This window comes from Columba livia, chromosome 24 (genome assembly GCF_036013475.1).
Source record: "Columba livia isolate bColLiv1 breed racing homer chromosome 24, bColLiv1.pat.W.v2, whole genome shotgun sequence".
Classification (NCBI taxonomy): domain Eukaryota; kingdom Metazoa; phylum Chordata; class Aves; order Columbiformes; family Columbidae; genus Columba; species Columba livia.
The window spans coordinates 3915422-3937857 of record NC_088625.1 but is presented as its reverse complement, the minus strand read 5'-3'; the positions used below and the strand labels follow the sequence as shown (position 1 = coordinate 3937857).

The following is a 22436-nucleotide window of genomic DNA, read 5'->3' as shown; positions in this document are numbered from 1 at the left end:
ATGCGAGGCTACCCAACCTGGAGCATCCATACACTGCGTCCAGTGCGCCGACCCTTCCCCGCTGCGTGTCCGAGCTCAGATCCACACTCTTCCTCCCCTGTGGATGCCCAGATGCACCGAGCCTTGCACCCCCTCGTCAGCCCCTCTTCCCTCCAAAACAACACATGGAAATACAACTGACACACAGGACAATGTCTCGCTAAGGAGGCTAAGCTCATCGTTTGGGACCCTGGAGACTGCCCTTTCACTTCCCCCAACGCAGACTGGCAGAGAAATACAATAACCACACAAAACTCCTCTCCTGGATTGAGATACATATGCTCAATGCTATTACAACCCTTAATAATAAAGACCTGACCCCGCACCACTAGTGCAACAAATATCACAAACATGCCATACAAATAAACACCTCCTCAATGCAATGCCACAGAAACTCTTAACGTTCCCAGGGGCCAGACCCGCTGAGGTGGGGACCTGCTCCCCCATGGCCGCTCACGCTCAGATCAAACAAAAACCCAGTTGGAAAGGCCTGCAGACCTGCTTTAAGTCTCCTGCATGGCAAATTCTGGATCTTTACTGCCCCCACCCCATAATTACAAGGCCTAAACTACTCACGACGGCAAACGTGCCTCCACCTCTATCTGTCGTCTTTCTCCTGCACTTTAAATCCTGACTGCCCTTACCTGTGACATTTAACACTAACATCATAGCACTATACCATTGATCGGTCTGCATCTCACACAAGATCCCCCCCCCGACTAGGCCTGACTTTTTCACTGTCTGGCTCCCGTGATGGAAGAGCTTGGAAGCACTTGTAGCTCCGCTACAACAACAACTCACCAAACATGACCTCTGTCCAGGAATGTTCTCTTTCTGTTCCTGCTCCAGCAGGGGAGTTGGACTGGATGAGCTTTCAAGGTCCCTTCCAATCCATAACATTCTGGGATTCTGTGACTGGGGGCTGACTCCTGCCCACTCTCACCTCTGATACCTCACTCAAGGGGCCTCCGCATCCTATTCCGACAGGCACCCTTATTCTCCCAGCTACCCTCACCTTTGCACATAAACAGCCTTTGCCTGACAAAATGTGACAAACCTCCGCACATGTACCCCAACGGCCACACGTCCCCATCCTCCCCCTCGCCCAGTGCAACCCCGACATGGCCCTGCGTACCTCGGGCTCCTCATGTTCCTGTGATGCCGTCTCCCTCATTGGAGAGCCTGGAGTGCCGTGGGCCGTTCCTGCTGCTCCCGAGCACCGAGGTCTCACATCCCCTCTGGTCCTGGTGGTTCTCTCGCTCCACTCCTGGCCTCTCCATGCATAGTTGTGCCCTTGTGACACCCACACCCATGCACTGTGACCCACCACCAGCATGCGCACCCAACCTCTGCCTGTGATGCGTCTGTGTTGCTCTGTGCCATGTGTCTGTTGCTCTATGACACGTCTCCATTGCTCTGTGATGTATCTTGGTAGCTATCTGATGCATCTCTGCTGCTCTGTGCTGTTTCACGGCTGGTGGATGGCTCTGTCACTCACTCCTCATCACCGACCCTAAGAACACCAGCCTGCGCACCAGCTGCCTCCCGTGACGTGCGTCCTGGCCGCTTTCCTCGCCTTTTGCCCTGTAAAAAATGTCCTGCTTTGCCGCTTCACCACTGCTATGGCCAACCTAAATGTCTGTGACACACAAAGCAGCCCTGGATTAGGACCCACCTATCATTGATTCATATTTTCACAAAATATCTTGTGTCCTAAGGAACCTTCCTAGCTCATCTAGTGCAACGCCCCTGCTGTAAGCGGGGACATCTTTAACTACTTCTTGTTGCTCAGGGCCCAGCCTTTACTGCTTGCAGAGATGGAGCGCTCACCACCTCTCAGAGCGTCCTCTACCAGTATTTTCCCACCCTCATTGTAAACATTATGCAATCATTATGTCTAGCCTTGGGACACGCTTGTCTCCCACCTCTCTCGGCAGAGTCAGACAATGAGTCTCCATGACGCTCTCTCCCTCACGACACTTCCCTTCCTCTACCGATGACTGATCTGCGACACACACCGTGCAACTAAAATACTTATTCAACTAACTCCTCTGCCCCAAACAAACCTTGAGGCGTGAGGTACCTACGGTGCCCCCCCCGACTTGCAGGCAACTGGGATCCAAAACCAAGAATGACCTCCTCCAAGTGGAGTAGTGCCGGCTGCTGCCTCCCTGTTAAAACTACCTCCCCTAACAACAACTTCACCTCCTCCAAAAATCCTTCCTTCTCCTCTCCTCCTCGACAACGCCTCCGCCACGTGCCAACAACAACGCCTGCAATGCTCTCCTTAAAACAGATAAATCTCCGACCCCTGAGAGGGAATTTCACGACCATGCTGGCCTAGGGGGTGACTGGCAGGAGGGGTGGGAGGTGGAAGGGAGCTGGGGGGATGCTGTGTAAGTCATGTCCCTTTGCTCAAACATTTCCCCTCAGCTCTAGCCTTGACTCTGACCCGTCTTCCCCTTTTTCTCTCCCCTCTGCAGGGCCCGGAGCAGTGCACGACGGCGGCAACGCAGCGTCCCGGGCAGCCGCCGGCCTCTGCCTCTGGGCCGCCCTCCTCGCTCGCCTCCTCCTCGACTTTTGATAAGGGAGCGGAGGGTCCCGGGAGGTCCCCCCACGCCTCCCCCCCACCGCGGGGCCGGCCCGCCGTGCCGTCCGGGGACTTCTCGTTGTCGGACTGGCCACGGTGCGGGGCGGCCGCGTCTCTGGATCGTGCTCGCCGCCGGTTATGGCGTACGCCTGCCGCCCTCGCTCCGGGGACGCGATCCAGCCGGGACTGAGCCTCCCTGCGGCCGCCTCCTCCTCCCCGACGTGGGGAGCGGAGAGCTGACGGGACGTGAGCCGCCCGGAGCCGTCGCCCAGAATGTCCATGTCATCGTCTTGCTAAGCCGTCTATGCCCATAAGGACCCTGAGGATGAAGCCCTCGGCTCAGCCTTCTGCCCTCTCGGTCGTCTAAGTCGATTGTCAGCACCAAAGCTGCTCCCCTGAGTGCCCCCGACGTCGCCGGCCCCTTCCCGCTCCCTGAGGCCACAGCACCAGCTCGAGGGATGGCCCAAGTGTGGCTTTTGGCTGCCTGTTACTAGGGGGACGCCCATGATGGCCATTTCTCTGCCCGGGGTTACACCTCGGGCTGTTCTTTCACCCATCTACCATTGTATGTACCCCCTTCGCCATCCTGAGGACACAGACCTGCTCTCCTGAAAACAGGAGCCCCAGAGAGAAGCGCCCTGGCTCCCCGTGGTGGGCGTCTCAAAAGCACAGCCATCTCTGGCCAGAGGCACAGCAACACACGGCTAAATGCCAGAAAACAAAATACCCATTTTCCTGCAGCTCTGACGCTCCCACCTGTCCGCACGGCCCACGGAGGACGGGACCGAGCAGTCTCTGCCTCTGTTGGCCGCTCCGCGTCTCCCTGGTCTGTCTCCCAGCATGTCCTCCCCGTACCCTTTGGCTCTCCGAGTCACGACGCCATGTGGGAGGACCCCTAATCTGCAACCCTCCTGCTCTGCTGCTACTCACGTCCACCGCTCCCCCCTGCCTGATGAGACATCGAGGTGTTTGACCCGCCAGCAGAGGCTCTGGCTCTGTCCGTTTGCTGCACCGATGTGGCGGAGACAAAACTGGCTCCTGTGCCCCTAACTAGCTGCCTGCCCATCTTCCCTGCTACAATATGCATTCAGCAACAAACTGGATTCATCCACACTCCATTTTCTGCTTCCTCCAGCCGCTGAGAGAGCTTTGTCCCTTGTCCCTGCTACCTGGCCTCCCTGCCTACAGAATGGTGCACCCAGTGGTGCCCGCTGCCACATCCTCCTGGTACGTGGCGGTGACCATGAGCCTTTCTGGTGCTCTGTGACCACCTGGGAACGCTTTGGAATCTTGGTCCTACAACGGACCCTCCTGTCCGATTCCTTACAAGTCATGTTTGGCACAGAATCCTAGGCTGGCAACAGAGAGAGACTCACCTATACAACAACACACTGCACGAGCGTACAAAATGTGCTCCGGTCCTGCCCCAAGTCCTCGCCATGCCTTGCTGCTTTCTCCTCCCTCCGCGAGCTGCGGGGCTGTAGAGCGATGGACACACACAAGCTGTCTTTCTGTTGCAAACTCTGACACGACTGAAACCTCCTTACCCTGCTGCCCCGCTTTCCGTGCCCGCGAGGAAGCTGGGGCTGCCTTTGGCACTATTACAAGGAAAAACCCATCACCGCAAACAACTGTGGGCCACCACCCCGGCCTCGATGTGGGCATACCCTTTCCTCGTCCTTGCCTCTCCTTGGGACCTGTGGTGGCACCAAAATACCCAAAATACCAATACTACAACCAGCTACAACATCTCAAAGGATGCTCCTGCCTCGCACTCTGGATGTTCAACATGTACCACGGCTGAATGGCAAAAAACAAAGTATCCCGAAGCGGGGACGGCTCTGGCGCGGACCCGACATGCGGACGTACCTGGTGGGTCCTGATCCGGCGACTCCGTGTCCTGCGTCCCTGTTGTGCTGCTCTGCTTGTCCGTGTGTGTCTCACAAAGGCAGCGCTCGCGGCGATTGTGGTCCTACCCCCGGCCCTGGGCGCCTTTGCAGAGCGCAGACCCTGCTGTCTTTGGCCGCTGTGGTGGCACACGGGTCCTTTTGTGGGTGCCGAGTCCTACAGGACCCTTGGGGCTCAGAAACTGGCGGGCGCTGATACCCGACCAGTCTGTGCCTCCCCCTGGCGGCCTCCACAACTGCAAATTACTCCCTGCTGGTGGCAGAAATGCTTAACTAGCCCGAGCCGCACAGACCAGAGGCCATGGTGTGTAGAACAAAGACCATAAGGAGGACACTGCGTGATGCTCGTGAAGGCCGGCAAACCCAGGGCTGTGTCCCAACACCTCGCACCCCCCATTTCTCTCCCCGGGCTGGATCGGCTCCCCTGTGCTTACGCCAGGACGGCGTTGGACTTTCTCGTGACGTGTAACGTGCCGTTGTGAGGAACGTGTTGGCTGTTGGGGGCCGGCCCTGCGTTTGGACGCTCGGGGGGCGGCCGGGCTGGGGGGTGCGTGGCGCCCCGGTCTCTCCCGCTGACGGCCGGTCTTGAGTTTCCGTCGATCGTTGTGTTCCGAGGGTGGCTGTACTACCTGAGATTTGTGCATGTTACATTGTAGTTGTAACCTTTTCTAATTCGGCGAGAATAAGAGATGGTTGTGATTGTGCAGTGTACCAATAAAGTTTGACGAACTTTGTACCCTCGGGGCTTTGCTTTGGAGACCCCGCGCCCCCCAGGGAGGGACATGGAGCCCACCCCATTGAGCAGCAAAGTGTCCCCGACGCCTGAGACCTCCCTCGCTCCTGTGACTTCGCCTCACACTCAGTTGAAGCCTATTTCTGTCGCCTTCTGCAACACTGAAGCTCAGAGCCCCTGGACCGGGAACCCACGGCCCTTTGGGCTGCTCCCCCTTCTCCAAGTAACCTGATGCATCCCAGATCCCACCTGTGTGGGTCCCCTGGGTGTGTAACCACGTACCTGTTATGTTGCCCCTGCAGCATCAGGACCGGCTTTGCTCTGATCTCTCACCTGAAATGGGTAGAAGCGGCGCTCTCAGGAGCCTCTGTGCGGCGACTGAGACCTTCCCGGCATCTTCTCCATCTTCTGGCAACCGTTCCTGCTCCAAACGACTGAACCTACCCCGCATGCTACTAAGGCTCGTTTGTGCTTCTCATCAGCTGATGGTACCACGATGATTTCAGCAAAGGACACAGACTGCAAGGACCACGAGGATGAGTTGCTGAGACCCTCTGCATCTTCCCAACACCACTTCTGGGTCACACTATGAACGAGGGGCTGGGGCAGCCGACTGCTCCTCCCGCTTCTTTGGGACACCGAACCTAATTCACCCATGAGAGAAATCATTCCCCAAGCTCACCTAATATAGATCAGACTGCTGCAATACTTTGGGACACAGGCTGCTATGATGGGCTTGGGCACGAGCCAGGACGTGGCTGTTGCCCCATTGCCTCTGGATGTCCTGTCCTCTCGTTGCTACCGGCTGCTGGTGCAGCTCACGTCCCGCCGATCCTGGGGTGAGCGCGGGAAGTGGGGGGGAGTGGGGGCTGTGAGATGATACTGGAGCCCTCCAGGGGTTCCTTCCTTTGTGTGATCCCCTCTGAAGCCGCAGGGCTCTCTTCACCCTGCACAACACACACTCCAGAGCCTGGTCCCGAGAGGTTTTCCCCTGACCCTGTGGCAAACCTTCCTGCCTCCGAGTACCATCTCTGAAGTGCTGCAGGTGGCTGCACAAACAGAACTGCTACAGGCTACTGCAGCTCCATACATTGCAGACGCTGCCAATGTCCACCCCACTGACTCTGGCTCACAGGTAAGTCCTTCCCAAAACCTGCACAGTAAAGGGGTCCCGAAAGGATGGCCACCCCGGTGCAAAGCCTGCGGACCTTGGGCAGAACCGGCCGCCTCCGAACCTATACGTTCCCTTTCACGTCCTTGCCCCAGCTATACCTAAACTACCAACACATATTACATTGCAGGGAGAATGTGAGGCAAACAGCCCCACACCTCCGGACGCCTCCGTGGGTACCGCATTAGATCCCTCCCTGCATCCCGCAGCGTCTGGGCGCTGCCTTTCCTACTGAGCGGGCCCGACGACAGACACCCTGGGACTCCTGAAATACGCACAAAGACCCTCGCCTTCTTTTCCCCAGGCACAGGCATTTCTGCTACAAAAAAAACTGTCCACAACAAACTTGCCTGTAAACGAGGGGGGCCAGGAGCCTGACCCCTGCGGGGCTGGGCTGCCTCCTGTGCCATGGCGATCCTGGAATAGGGAAAGCTGCCCATGTCCCTCGCTTGGGATGTGCCGTAAGCCTTGAGGACGTGGCTCTCCCCTTCCCCAGTGCCCGCATCTCACAACTACAACATGACATCCCTCAGCATCCCTTTACATCTCTCTCCGTTTCCATTTCTTTAGCGGCACAAACTCATGGCAAGGTCAACAAGACAAAACCAAGATAAATCAGTATCAACGACCGGCTTGTGATCCTACAAAACCATCCAGAGCGCCTTGAGAAAGGTGACCTGGAGACCACAATCGAGGCTGAGGACCAAATACACCGAGAAACCTTACACAAACATCCTAACACCAAGAAGATGGCCCAGAGCTGCCCCAATGCTCCCTGGCCCCCCGAGGGCGGTTTGGTTTAGCATACACACAAACATGGGGCTACGTTTCACCATCCTTTGCCCCCTGCGTGCCTTTGCACAGGGGTGCCCACTTTGCAACACCCACCTTGTGTCGCTGGATCTCCCCTTCTCCCAGGACTCGTTTCAGCTGGATCCTGCACTGGAGGATTAGGGTGGAACTCTGTGCTGCGTCCTCCTTGTCTCCTCCTCAAAGCCTTACCTTGTCGCGGCGTCCGCGCTGGGGTCACCGATGTTGTCCTGGGAACGTCTCTCTGATGCTATCGGGAGCCTTCATGATTATTTGGTGCTCCCGCCCGGGGTCCCTCCCCCCGTGTCCCTCCCGGTCCCCGGCGATGCGGCAATGAGCACCACGACCAGACGGAGCGGCCACATGGAACAATCGTTTTAATGGATAGGCAGAGAGAGCCCCCTCGCCGCCCGCCCGGACCCCGCGTGTCCCCGGCCGCGGAGAAGGGAACGGAACCCGAGGAGGAAAACCGAGGAGAGGCCCCCGCCGAGATGCGCCGTGGGGCAGCCGGGCCCGCGCTCCAGCTGACGGCTCCCTTGCTTCCTAATTTAATTTGGTTTTTTATATATATATATATATACACACACACACGCGCACACATATACATACATATATATATATATATATATATATATAAAAATTATAAAACTGAGCTCTATAGATCTCCCTCGGTCCCTCGGATTGCTTTAGTCCACCGCAAAGGGGCTGGGGACGAGGGGCGGCCCCCGGACCTCGCGTCCCTTCGTCCCTGGTGACCCAAGGGTGGGAAAGGAGGGGACGCGGGGACCAAGATGAGGACCGATACACACCTAACTCCGTGTACAGCATGCAGTAATGGCAGCGGAAGGACCCTGCAGGGAACCGTGGCTAGAACGCTAACCAAAAAAAAAAAAAGAAAAATTATATATATATATATGTATATTTATATATACTGTATATATATATCCCGTAAAAAGATTCGGCATCTCCGCCTCGACACGAGTCGCCCGCGCCCTCGGCGGGAACTGTTCGGACGACCGCTTGTTTGGGCCGGTTTCCGGGGATTTCAGCGCGGGGCGGCTCCTCTGCATCCGAAACGACGGCTCCTCTCCGCTTGCTCCCCTCTCCGGTTCCTTTTTTTTAATTTACTTTTTTTTTTTTCCTCATTTTCTCTCCCCTCTTTTTTTTTGCATCTCTGTTTTTTTAGGAACTAAGAGTTCTAGGCTCATATCAGAAAATATAATTAATAAAATGAATCGTGGAATCCCGTTATCGTCGGCGATGTCCGCAGGTGGTGCGATGGACGTGCGGCTCGACGCCGGTCTCCGTCCTCCCTTTCCCTTTGGAGCGGTGTGCTAACTGTTGAAGATCTATATACTATACATACATATATATATATATGTGAACGTGAAGATATATATATATATATATATATATATTTTTCCTGGAACACAAATGGCGGCACAGTCCATGAGAAGATGGGGATATCTCGGCAAAGGAGAAAACCGGTGCGGCCGGCTGGAGGGGTCCCCGCGGGGGAAGGGGACCAGGGTGGGAAAAGGGGTGCGGGACACAAAAAAAAGAACAAACAAAAAGGAAAAAATTAAAAGACTCAGTCGTGTTGCATCTTCAGCAGGAAGCCTTGGATTATTTCTCTTTTTTTCCTCTCTCCAAATTCCCGTTGCGTTGGGTTTTTTGTTGCATGTTTTCCTCTCTCCCCCTCCCCGAGGTGGCCTGGCCGGATACTCTCTCAATTCTTATGATTATTTTCGGAAACGGTGAACACTTCTTCTTCCTCCTCCTCCTCCTCCTCCTCCTCCTCTCCTCGGCGCTCGCTGGCCGTGGTCCTGGACGCCGTCGCCGCTCCGCGGGCCGGCTCCGGGGGTCAAAACTGGCGGGCGAGCTGGGCTAGTGGCAGGGCCAGCAGCCAGGGGCAGCCGCTTCGCCGCCACGCGCCGCTGTTGCCGTCGTGCACCGCGCCGGGGCCTGCGGGGGAGAGAAGTGCCCGCACGGTGAGACGCCGGCCCGGATCCAACCGTTCAATACACAAAAACAACATACATACGCAATCCGGGCCACCTGAGAGATTCCAAGAGGTGCCACCATCCGCTATCACCTGTCCCTGACAACCCCATTCTTAAGGATTTAACCCTCTTTGGCCCCAACTCCCTGTCCCCTGCTCATCACTACTGACCGACCTCCTCCGACTCCCTGTGCTCTTCCTTTAAAATTGACCCAAACTCACTTGCTCCATAAACGACAATTTTGCCCGACACTGCCCATGCTCTTATCGGCACTAACAAGCCACCACAGGGGTGACCGCCCTGTTGTTCCCACTTGTCTTCCTTGAGGGGGTTGGAAAAACCACCATCTGGCACCGCTACGCTTGGGAATTGGTGTTTTGCACCTGCCCCTGGGCCCAGACGAGCTCAATAAGAAGGAGATGGGACTAGGAGCGTGGACAAGAAGAGCCAAGCTTATCCACACCTTGGGGGCTGCAGGAGGTGAGGAGCAAATAGGTCTCCATTAGAAAGAGTGGGGAGGTGGCCTGAGCTGGTGGCTTGCACAAAAATGCACCAAATAGTTGGTGCAGGGGAACACTACGCTGGACAAAGATCTCGAGAAGGTGTCTGGGCTGCTGCAAACAGCAGCGCTGCCCTTGAGGACAGATCGATCCTCTCTGTTGCTGACCCAGAACACATCTCCTCGCTTCAAAACCCAGTTGTTCTCCTGCCTATAGTGCTCTGCCAACACGCTCCCCCAATGCCTCGCGCCTCTTCCCGCTTAGCCCCAAATCCCGGCGTGGCCAGGAAGCCGAGAGTGAGGGGACCTGGAGACATGATGGTCCCTGTCCTACCTTCCACGGCCTTCCTGACATCTACAAGTCATCCCTAGGCTGTGAGAAATGTCAAGAAGCAAACTATACACCTCTCCAGCCTAATACTCTCCCAAAAACAGACATAAACAGCATCCCAGGGGAGGAAACGCTGCAAGACCCATTCATACCGTGACATGAAAAAAAGGAATGGAGATGTCCCTGCCTGCGCACTGGGGATGGGGAGGGAGCGCGGAGAGACGAGGCGTGCACAGAGCACGGACCATCAATGCACAGACATGGGATGGGAGGGTGGACACTGGCAAAAAAGCACTAATTCATCCCTAAACCCGCAGAGTGGTGGGGTGGGAGATGGGAGCGGCAGGGGACGTGGCTCCTGAAGGGGTTATTTGAGCTGAGAGCCAGAGGGACCCGTGGGAAAACAGGGTGGGAATCTGATAGTGTGAAAGTTCCCCAAATTACTGACCTTTCCAGGGTGTCAAAGCAGTAGTTGTCTCTTCTAAAAATTAAAACAAAAAAAAGGGTAAGTTAGGGCAAAAAGGCAAGGGAAAGCACGGGCTCGGGGCGCCGCACTCGGCCTGCCCTGACCCGGGGATGGGAAAAACTAGCGGACGGGGGAGCGAGAGGGATGCTGATGCTGACACTGTGTCCTGCTCCTCAGGGTCAAAGAGACAAACAGCCTGCGGGACCCCAGACCCAGAGGGGAGCCCTGGTTAAGTCCTCCTTTGCGCCCTTAGCAGGGCTGAGATTTGGGGGAACCTGGGGGCTCGGCTCAGCCCTGCACTCCTCCTCTGGCACACAGCCCTCTCAAAAACCCGCAAAATCCCAAATGAATTTACTGCCCGACAGCAGCTCCTGAGAAGGGACCGGGATCTTGTGATGGAGAGAAGCTGAGAGCTGCTTTCTCCCCCTGAACCTCAAAATGATGTGGTTTCAATGAGCGCTCCATCACGTCGCCCAATGAGCTGCCGAATGAGGTGACGGGCTTCTAATAACGAGTGCTACATGTTAAATAAAGCACCGGTTGACCTCCCTCAAAAAATAGATTAAAATAAGGATTATGAGACACACGCTACATTAGCCTCCGTTGCACGGCCCCGGAAAGGCTCCTGTCACGATACCCATGGGGATTAAACCTCCATTTGCAGGGGAAATACAATAAAATGTGCCCTCAGCTTCCCAAAAAAGAGGGATGTTCATAAAATTGTCCCCAAAAACCTCACTTCTCATGTAAATGACACCACCGAGGGTCTCACTGTGCTGCATCGGGGCCTGGCATGATGGTGGTGGTTTGCCGATGCATTGTCCCCGTCCGGGGAGAACAAAACTAACTGGGAAAGAAAAAGGGTACACTGGTGTGGGGAGGGATGCTTTGTGGCCATTGCAAAGGGTGACACGCACCATCTAAGTGGCTCCTGCTGAACCAAAAAGGTTTCTACACACATGAACAATGACAGAATGAAGACACGCGACAGGCATGGCCTTCTGCAAATATTTCACATGGGAAGACGGCAGCAAATAGAGCGGATTTCTAAGGATGCCCTTCCTCCTACCCCACAATGCTTCCTTCCCGCGACTGGGTTTTGCTTCCATTTCTTGCGACCCCTCAAACCTACAAACTGACCAAGCCCCTGCCTTGGGACCCTGCCATGCCCCATCTCTCCCAGGGAAGGCGGGGTCCTCTGTCCCCTCTGGGTGGCTTTAGTTACATCCTTTGTACGCGCTACGGAAGAGTTTGCAATACAAGAAGGGTGTAGGAAAACAGAGCTTTCCCTCAAACGCTCGTAATGGGGATTAATGCCAGCCCACGGGTTTCCCGTGATGAGCCGGAGCTCCATCTCTCCTCTGTTCAATACAAACAGACGCCTTCCACCAGAGGGTCTCCTTGGTAGCTGCCATAGCGGAAGGATGGAAACCTGGAGCCAAGTCCTAACTTTGCACCAACTGCACAGTGCTGAACGCCTCTGAACTGTGGCACACGTGGGGCCTGGCACTGGAGATATGTTCTGAGGCTTTCATGCTTTCCCTGAGCTTGCCACAGTCTCTGATCCACACCAGAAACACCAAGGCTCAACAGCAAATGCACATCTAACGCAGAAGACGAGGAAGACCTTTCTGTGTGCCCCATGTCGGCGATCTCACCGTTAAGCTGTGTCCCATTCCCGGCCGGTTACTGCAGCACTACTCACCATAGAGGATCATGCTGGCGTTGGTGTTCCCTAGCAGGTTGGAGGCGACGCAGGTGTAGTTGCCATAGTCCTGCTCCGAGACGTTGAAGAAAGTCAGCCTGGAGAAGAAAGCTTTGTTCTCCACTTTCAGGCCTTTCTGTCCTTCAGCCAGCCTGGGAGAGAACGGAGAAGGGGATAAGGTCATGGGGATGGTGATGGAAGAAGGGCCCCGTTTTTCATGACCTTCTATCCCCCTTGTCCTGCTGGACACCTGGGACACTGAGCTGGGGCGGCGATCACGCATGAATTGTAGAATCGCGGATTCTGCCCAGATCAATGCCAAAACCCATCTTACAAAAGCTTCTGAGAAAAAAAATAATCTTCCTTCCAAAAGTCCTCATCTATTTTGCACTGCGCCTCGGAATCCTATTGCTGCTTGTGCCGAGGGCTATCGGCGATTTGACCGAGCGCCACGACCCCGATGCCAAAGCTGCTGGACTCTTACCGCTTGTCGTCTTTGTACCACTGGAAGTCGGCGGAGGGGACGGCGGAGGCTTCGCACAGCAGGATGCCCTTCTGCCCCACCGGCACCCCGGTGCTCTTGGCGTCCGAGATGTATGGGGGGTCTGCGGAGAGGAGGAGAAACCTGGAATCAACACTTGGTTTCCCTACGGCATCCTGCCCCCTCCCCTGGACTCCTCCGGCTCCCTTTTCTTTCCCTGTGCTTAGGAAAGGAGCCAAAAGCAGCTCTGAGCCCACCCAGAGCTCTGGATGCTCTGGTGCTGCTGTCCGGGGTTTATGGGGGACCTGATGCCACATCCCATTGGAGGGTCCTCCTGGCACTGGAGCTAACCCCGAGTAGCAAAAAGAATGGCCAGAGAGGAGTTCAGGAGGGTCTTGACCCCTATCTGAGCACAAAAACATGCTGTTTTCTTCCTTGCTCTCTTGCTTTTCCTCTCTCATTTTTTCTCAAGACAAATATTTCCTATTTACTGCTCACTTCTCTCCCCGGAGGTCACCGGCACTGCATCTCACCAGGAGCAGAAAACCCACGTTGATGGCGATAGCTGAAGAGGAGATGGTGGAACAAAGTGGAACTCGAAAAGCAGGGGTAAAAACAAAGGGCAAACCACCACCTGCTTGCGAAACTGTCCCTTCTGTCGGCTCTGGGGGATGAAGGCTCTTTTCCCCTTGCTCCCCTCCACCAAAATGCCATTCCCCATATCTGTCCCCAAGCTACTCACAGTTGACGGTGACTTTGACTCGCTGGACCACGGGCGCCGCCACGTCGTTGGACGCGCTGCACTCGTACTCGCCCGACTGCTCCCGCGTGATGCCCGTGATCTCCAGGTACTCGTCCTCGCTGATGAAGCCCACGGCTGCGGGAAAAGATGGAAAGGGCTGTGAGGGATGGGGAGACATGCCCCAAAAAAACCCTTGCCAAAAAGCACCGGCACCTCTGCAGTGCTCCCAGGCCTGCTGAAAGCATCACTTGCTGGAGACAATGTCCCCATCATGCGCAGGATGGGTGAAGTGATGCTCACCAATATTGCGCCCTGTGCAACACACCCTGGAGAAAAGCCGCTTGCCACCAAACTAATGGCAAGAGCAGATTTTCAGTGGCCACCAAACAAGGACAACTTCTCCCTCCTTTACATTTACATCTCCCGTTGCCGAGATGCCGTAATTACCGTGCGAAGCATCTCTGAGACCAGTGTCACACTTAATATTCCTATAAATTTTAAACGGTAGTCCTTGGTACATATGTGTGGCAATTGGAGTCATATTTTAATTAGGCTTGCCCTACGCCATCTGAAATTAATAACAGCCCGAATTACCAGTGTAATTTATAAATTAACATGGCTGCAGCATTAGGAAATAAATTAGCTCCGGACAGCTGTTTCGGGGAGCGAGTGCTGATGGTGGAGAGGCCGAGCGCGGGTCCGTGGTCCCCAGGGAGCGAGCCCGATGGAGCCCGATGATCCTGGGCTCCCCTCGATTCCTTCTCGGCTACCACCAGCGAGACCCGATGGGTCACGGCTCGTCACGCTTGACCTGTCGACTGCACATGTCTTGCTCCTAACAAATGCGTGCAAAATGCCAAAATTCCCGCTCGAGCGGCTCGGGGATGAAACCGCTGAGTTCATCGGTATTTAATGCGACAGAAGGGCGAGATGTGAAGGTGTCACCCCCCAGTCGACATCCTTTGGACACGCGCAAATTGCAGCGTTACATCCGGCGGGTCTGCAGCACTATGCGTTGCAAGGAAAAGCATCCTTTCCTTTCATGGCTGACCTAGAATCGGCTGCTCTGTAGCACAGCGCTGCCTGCTGATAAAATACCGACACAGCCGGTGGCCTTCGGATGCTCTGCGCGGAGATCTGGCTCGGTTTGTGCAGTCTCAGATAACGCTCTGCTGCTAAAGTAACAGAGGGCCCTTCCCCGAGCGTGCCGCAGCCGGCTCGCACACGGCGAAAATTCGCTGTACGGCCCTGATTTGATCTGGGAGCGAATTAGCTGGAGTGCATTTCATTACCCGGCACAAGACTTCATTAAAGGAACTGCGAGGGTCAGCTTTCCGCCTGCAGAAGCTCGGGAAATTGAGAGATTAAGGCGTCTGTGCCGGCGCAGGGCTGAGGTCTCAGATACGTGCACGGGAATCGGACGAGGCAGAGAGCAAAGCGTTTGGGGTTTTGGGGCCTGGTTCCCTTTGGGTTGGCACAGAATGGGATGCTGGGCGCCGGAGTTGATGTCTGCTTTTGCCCTGAGCCATCTGGGAATTATTCATGCTTGGATAACGATGATGACAGTATTAAAAACACCAGCCCTGCTAGAGGCTCTGGCCAGATCCTGCTTCCTTACATCTCCAGAAATAAGCTACCATGAGGGATGCCTGCCACGAGAGTATCACTTGATGCTGGCGAAGCGGGTGATGCCGGGCAATGGGGACACCCCCGTGTCCCCTGTCATCCCCCCGCACAAGTGGCTTTGCCGGAAAACCGGGTCCCTGAAGCTGCTTTGCTGTTGCCCACGTTGGCCAAGGGGTGAAGACGTGACCAAGAGTAATTGCCCGACCGCTTCGCTCCCTGGCCTCTGCATTTTTGCCTATTTATAATGGGAAGCCTGATGATTGCTGGACAAATCTCATTCATTACTGACTGCCGGGAATGGAAAAACAAATAGATGGGACCCAGGGAGCGGGGCCGGGGTTAAATAAACACAATCTGTAAGCTCAGACCTTGCTTTATAGACAGCAGCAGGGTCACCGAGACTGCTGCGCTCCCTTGGGGCTCACGGGGTGCAGGACAGACATTTATCTGCTCGTTGGGTTGCACGGGGACATAGAAGTTGCTTTGGGTGAAGCTCCGAGTTCCCTGAGCATAAGAACAATCCTGTTTGGGATTGTTCTGCAATCCTTCCACTCCAAGCTGGAGCTAAAGCGATGCACTGAGCACCCGACTGCCACAGTCCCTGTCCCCGAAAGCTCCTGGAGCTCCGGGATGCTCGGGATGTGGCTGGACCGGGGCCCCCCGGCTCCGGGAGCTCCCCCAGAGGAACCGGTCCTGCTCCACTAGAATGGATGGTGGGAACTTCTCGAGGCTGTCTGTGCCTGAGCGCAATTAGGAGCTGAAATATTGCAGGAATTAATGGGAGAGCTCTCACGTCTCCTCGGGAGCTGGAAAAGCAGTGCAGCCAGCACACAGAATTATTATTATTATTAATAATACTAATAATAAAATACAGGCCAGAAATGGAACAGCCACACACTTGGCAAAGGTATAATCTTTCCTCATCAGCCAGGGTGATGGACTAACCGGGGAGCTCGGCGGCGTTTGCTGTGACGTTTTGGAGCGGTGAGGGTGCGATGAGGTGCGGGCAGATGCCTCGTGCATCCGCATTCCTCCCTCCTCTCTTTTATCCTTCTCTTGCTTGTCCTTGTTTTCCCAGCCCAACTCGTCTCCCTTCTGCTCTCTCCTACCCATTTGCTTCCCTCAAGCACCTGACAACATAATAACTCACCAGAAAGCCAACACGCGTTCCCAAATTAATTAGGTACCGCTGTCCCCCAGGTCACCGTTGTGGTTGTATTTGGGTCTCTGGGACATGTCACTGCCACTATTGCTTCTGTGCGCCAGGCAGAGGATCCTAAAGATCCTACAGATCACCGCCCTAATGAAGTTTCAGCTGCTCTACGTGCTGTCTGCAGACAACACGAGCACCAGACATGGACACAGCTCTGATAAGAAACAGCCTCAAAGGGACAAGAGCCACGTTGCCCCAATCTATGCAAGGAAATCTATGCATGGGAAAACAGACATAATCACAAAATACCAAGTGCGAAGGGTCTACAAAGAACAGCTAGTCTGGGCTGCGGTCTTTTGACCTCTAAGGCTCGACCTCAACAATCATCCTGCAATGAGCTGGGTGTCCCCGTGGGCTCCGGATGCCCAAAATCCCGGTGCTACCCTACACACTACACCGCCGTGTTTGTCGGGTGCCGATCCGACTCACCGGGATCGGCCAGAGAGGGAGAATATTTTATGGAGATAATTTTATTAAAATGTTTACAACAATGCAGATATTGACATCTGGCTTCAATCAATAGCGCAATTTATTGTCCTTCAAGGTGAACATTAAGCCGAGCTGCCCATTAGTCAATATTTACCTCCAAGGTCTATAAATCTTTATACGGGCTTCGGCGGATGTTGACAGCGGCTGATTCCAGATAAGTAAAAGTAAGAGCGTGAAACATTGCTCCTTTTGGAGGTGAAATAGTAACTAGTTAATTACAGCCCCTACAGCGATTCACTACTATCAATTTATGGCTACTTCTGGCAATAAAAATTAACATCGCACAGACTCCCGGCTCCCAGTGACGCGCTAAAACCCAGACCCATCTATTTCAAACGTCGCTCGGATGCGATAGCGATGGCCTTCCTATAACAGTTTAGAGTAAATAAATAAAACGCACAAAGGAAATAAGAGTGAATTGCCGGTGCCCCAGACCCGCTTCACCTCTGCAGCAGATGGAAAAGTGGGGGGCAGGTGATTTTGTGGCATCATGGGGGTGATTTGGCTTCCCATGTGCCGGAAAGGGGATGGGGGAAGGATTCTCCCCCAATGGGGGCTCCCAAAGTGGGTTGGACATCCCTGGAGATGGGGGTAAAGAAGAGCTAAGGATGCCTCCACCGCGATCCCCCATCAAAATTGGTAAGCAGCTGCTTCACCTCCTATTAATCAGTATTACCCGCTCCTGACCGCTCAATTAACACAGACAGAAAGAAGTTCAGGTAGTTCTAACATTTGCTTTTTCTTTAGATTGGGCGAACCACTCCGGTTACGCGGCTTCCCCCCCATGTGCCCCCTCTTAGCGCCGCCACGCTCCGGTGGAGAAAGATTGGGGGTAATTAACCTGCTGGAAACTATCCAGAGCGATCATTACAAAAATGATTTCTTTCAAGATTACCCTATCGACCCGGGCGAGCGCAGCGTGCTCCTCTCCCCCTCTCGCTAATGTTGCAACCCGTATCTCAGGGTCCGGCCCGTTTCCACCCATCACCATCCTTAGAGGTGCGAGCTCTTTAGAAAGCACATCTACACTAGCAACATATAGGAAATATAGGGTAAAAACCTCCTCTTCTGCATTTTTACAAGCCTTCAGATGAAGAACCGCAACCCCATATCAAAGACTGCGTTGTGCTCGCACGGGGCCAAGCTGCCCTCTCCCTTTGAAGTTTCCCGACTACAAGGAAAGAATCTCCCCTCTAACATGTTTTTCCATGTTAATTAGCATGTTTCTGTGGCCTGATGTTGCGCGAAGCCCCAGGGGACCTTGTTCTCACTGCCGCACTTCTGTTTGGTGCTTGAGGCTTTGCAGCAACTCCCTCTGCTGCCACAGCCTGGGGACCCTCCTCATCCTCACGTCCCAGGGCTGCTGACCATCACCACTTGTCACCGAGACCCATTGCTGTGATCGCATTTGCTTGGCGCACCCGCAGTCCAGCCCGAGACCACAGTTGAGGCTCAAATAACGATAACTCAAATATTTAACAATTTAGTGGGCACGTGCAACACATCTCTTCAGTCACTGTGAAATGCAAGGTGCCGAGAGCCTGCAGATGCCATCACATTGCTACCCCTGGTCCCTCAACTTGTATTCACCACCTAGAGCCCATACTCGCAGCCTATAACTTCTATTCTCAGTCGATAGCCTCTATTCTCAGCCCATAGCCTCTATTGGCCATCCACACCATGGATGCTGGCCCGCTCGCCTCGCCATGACACGCGCTTGAGTCCGTCTGTCTGCCCACTATAGTGCCATCGTGAAGATTTTTCAGCTTAAAAGTCCTTGAAAGTTTCCCCTCTGTGCCTTGTCAAACGAGATCTTCCCACTTTCCCTCTCGTCCCCGCTAACAATATTTATACTCATTTCTTTTATTGAAATCTACCTGCCGCCTGTTCTATTAAAGCTGCCTGAGTGGCAGCTCCTATTCTCCGGGAGCCCGCGGCCCATCTATTCTCCAGACAATGAGGTACAAGCAGTCTATCTTCTATTGTGCTTCCCAGCCTTCGGCTCTCCCATCTTCCCTCTCTAAAAGGCACATCGGAGATGCCTCCAACGCAAAAATAACGGGATGCAGGGATGCACAGGGGTGCCGTCCAGGCTCCCTGCCCTCCCTCAGAGATCCTGCTGTGGTACCCAGGATCCCTGGGGGATGCTTCTCCCCTGAGCATCGCAATTCCTACTTAAACTTAAATCCTCATCGCCAGGCGTCGCACGGCTCGCTGCTACCGGGATCTTTGCACGCCTCGGCAAACTTATTTGTTACCGGGAATAAAAGAGGAGCATTAAACCTTTTGTTTGCGAGAAGTAGTTCCTTGGGAAATAACAGGATTATGGAAATTAATATTTAAAGCGACAAAACAACACAACTCAGGGACCAACCACCCTTGAACGAGGCTCTAACTCAGGAGCAAATGAGTCGAATAAAGAATGAGCCCTCTGATTTCAGCGTAAGGGAGAGCTGGGCTGGCTCAGAGCTTATCCAATGGAACTGAGTGACCATCCTTGGCCTCTCCCAGCCCTCTCTCCTCCCAGGGAGACCAATGAAAAGGTCCAAACAACATTTGTCACCCCGTTTTAGTAAATTAACAACTGCTGCGGTTCACAAAGTGCCTAAGAGGTGATGGATCTGTAGCAAAAATGGGTATAGGGCTCATTACAGGGCTGATTTTCTTAATGATACTCATGCATTATTCGCTAGATATCATCCTCCTTAGCCCTCGGGGTCTGCTTGCTCGGAGGACGAAGCGGTGGGACCAGGAGGGAGGGATGCTCCTAAATAAAAGCTTCGGCACCGCTTCCCACATGGCTTTTCCGCCTCCTTGCGGGAACACATGCACGGGGCACACAAAACCCAAATATCGAGGCTCCCGTGGAGCCGAAACCTCTACGGAAAGTTACTGACAAGACGGCGTCTCCCGGCGGCTCCGTGGTCCCAGACCAGACCCCAATGACAACTCCTCTCTCCTTTCATCCCTTATTCTTTCCTCCTCCCCCCAGTTTTTGTCCCTGTTGCTGCTCACAAGGTGAGAGAGGACGGTGTCACCGGAATGAAAGATTCTCCGGCGTGCCCTCTCCCGGTGCCAGCCCTAATTCATTTTTCATGGCCCCTTGCAGTGGCAAAAGCCACTGCTTCTCTCTTGTAAGTGTGTGCTGTGCAATAAGTCAAAGCTGATGTGCGTTTTCCCCCCAGGTGCCAAAAGGCGTGCTTTTGATTTAATTTGTCCCGTTGTTTGGCTCGCGGCCCCGTGCCGCTGGGTTCCTTTGGAGGTAGAGCCCCGTCCATGTGGAGGGGCTGCCCGACAGATGGGGGACGGTGGGTAGTGTTTAAATCATTTGCTGCGATGATACCAAGATGTCGAAGAGTGACAGATGCTGCCGGAGACAAATCGCCCCGGCGAACGCGCGCATCCTGTTTACGGGAGCGCTCGCTCCACGATTAAACCCTGTCGCAACTTGGCTTTTCCTGGAGCCTGGCCCGTTTTTTGGCAGCTTTCTCGACGTCTCTACAAAAACCTGTGGCGCGTGAGGCTTGACAAGGAGAGATAATGCCAAGAAACCTAGCGCTCCTGCCTGCTTTTTGCAGGACTTTTGCTAAGCACCCCCCCAATAAAAACACCTGGGTGGGATACTGGTGGTGAGATCCACCACATCCTTGTATAATGTGCCCCCCATGTGCAACTGGCATCCTCGTCCCCTGCCCAACTCGAGGCGCCCCGTTTTCCTCCGATTTGTCTGAAAAACAGCTGCGGGCGGCTGGGCCTGCGGGGTCCCTCCGGCTGCAAATTCATACCCAAAGGCTTTCTCCGCAGGACAAGCTCTTAAGAAGCGAGCGCAATCCAAAGCGTTAAATGGCTGTAACCTCCGCTAAGCCGCATTTCAGCGGCATTAAGAAAAATATCCCTAGGATGGGAAGCAAGTGGCATAATGGCATTAAAGGGAAAAAAGAAGCATCGAGTGCTGGCTAAATCCATTCCCGGTGCTGGCGAGAAGTCACGGGGATCTGGGAAACTTACTTTCTCCCTGCATACGGTTGCCGAGCCCAAACATCATTCCTGCCACAGGTCTCTATAGACGGGGGGTATTTTCCTTCCCTCCTCTTCCCCCGGGACCCCCCAAAACCATATGAATCCCTGGTAGGGTGAAGCTTGCAGTCTCCTCTCCATCATCTTTAGCCTGTCTTTATTTTTCCAGACACGCTATTTTCCAGCCCAGTGGCCTTGCTCTGTCCCTTGTGTTTTATGATGCTGATGTCTCCATTTCTGGAGGATCGCTCGCCACATTGTGGTTTATTCGGAGAGGCTGGGGAAACGCGTCAGGGGTGAGACGATGGGCACGGGGGGATGCAGGGATGGGGGATCCTGGTTTTGGGGCACTGGGAGAGACTGGGAACATTGGGACCAGAGCGCCATTGCTTGAGCCCATTGTCCCCTCTCTGTGAAGGTATCGGCTCCACTATGGGCACAGGGAGGGCAGCGAGAGGCATCGCTTTGCCAGGAAAAAGCCATTTTAAGTAACAGCGGTGTACCAGAGGAATGGGAAAAACCCACAGGCTACGGCATTGCTCTGGCTTTAAACTATACTGTAGGAGGATAACAATAAAAGAGAGGAAGACAGAGAGAGAGACCAGGAGGAAAAAGAATTGCCATTGTTTTACCAAGCAGATGGGAAAGTTCAGGAGATCAGAAAAAGACTATTATTATCTTGACTCGACCAAGAGAAGATGGGAAAGGAAGAGGCATTCTTTTCCCCTGCAGCAAGCAGTGCCGCGGCACAAGTCATTTCAGCAACGAATCGCGAGGAAACTGTGCCCGAGTTCCCCTCCGCGGCCTGGGCATGCTGGCGGGATTTGGTGTTTTGTCCCTTTACCCCCAGTGGTGTCAGCACATCGTGCACCAGGGCGATGGGCAGGGGCAGGGGGGACCGGGACAGGCATCCCTCACTGCCTCCAGCTGTGCTGCCAGATGTGCCCGCTGCTGGTGGCACCGCAGCTGCGGCACCTCAGGGCAGCAACATCTGCCCCACCAACCCAAATTCTGCTGTGCTGCCCTAAAGACACTAAAGACTACACTAAATATGTGACAAATCTCCACATTTTTTCTGCTGGACGCATCACTGTGAGCACAACATGGTTTTATTTTTTGCCAGCATGTCTCAGCTCCACGTCCATATGAGTGTGGCAGCATTTCTCAGCCTCGCCCGACACAAGAAAAGTCTCTTTTTACCCATGTTCAGCCTGTGGAAATGGCACAGACACAGACAACTGATTTATAAACCAGAGCAGATGCCGGTGCAACATCCTCCCTGCAAGTAGCAAGGTGATGCTCCATGGGAGCATCCTTCACCTTCCATGTCCCTTCGCCACTTTCTACCATTTCTCCCTTTCCCTCCAGCATCTTTCGCACAAATTCTCTCTCCTCCTCCTTTCCCTCTTCCTCTCTCCATCACCTTGCCCTTCCCTTGGCCTCCAGATGTCACCTTGTCACCTTTCCTCCTCTGCACCCGCATCCCCGGGACACGGAGCAGGGGGCTGGCAACCTGCCCTGCCTAATCCTGCGGCGACCGATTCCTCGGGTGCTTAATATTCACGACAGAGAGAAACATTTCACGGCGAATTGGACGCACATTCAACTGGAAAT

At 54.4% G+C, this 22436-nt stretch overlaps 2 protein-coding genes across 12 annotated transcripts in view; one reads left to right on the top strand and one right to left on the bottom strand.

Moving 5' to 3' along the window:
• Positions 1-5272, top strand: part of OPCML (opioid binding protein/cell adhesion molecule like) — a 291768-nt gene extending 286496 nt beyond the window's left edge. For all 7 annotated transcript variants that reach the window (XM_065040482.1, XM_065040481.1, XM_065040480.1 and 4 more), the window contains one exon: positions 2523-5272. In XM_065040482.1, the coding sequence (XP_064896554.1) occupies positions 2523-2623 (101 nt within the window). In that variant the 3' untranslated portion in view covers positions 2624-5272. The remainder of the gene's footprint in view (positions 1-2522) is intronic.
• A 2338-nt stretch (positions 5273-7610) lies between these two features.
• LOC102087654 (protein CEPU-1) overlaps positions 7611-22436 on the bottom strand; it is a 282001-nt gene continuing 267175 nt past the window's right edge. For 3 of the 5 annotated variants that reach the window (XM_065040473.1, XM_065040477.1, XM_065040478.1), the window contains exons 5-9: positions 13478-13612; positions 12739-12859; positions 12255-12406; positions 10532-10564; positions 7611-9215 (exon numbers count right to left, since the gene is read on the bottom strand). In XM_065040473.1, the coding sequence (XP_064896545.1) occupies positions 9115-9215; positions 10532-10564; positions 12255-12406; positions 12739-12859; positions 13478-13612 (542 nt within the window). In that variant the 3' untranslated portion in view covers positions 7611-9114. The remainder of the gene's footprint in view (positions 9216-10531; positions 10565-12254; positions 12407-12738; positions 12860-13477; positions 13613-22436) is intronic. The other 2 variants (XM_065040474.1, XM_065040476.1) reach the window with 1 other exon arrangement.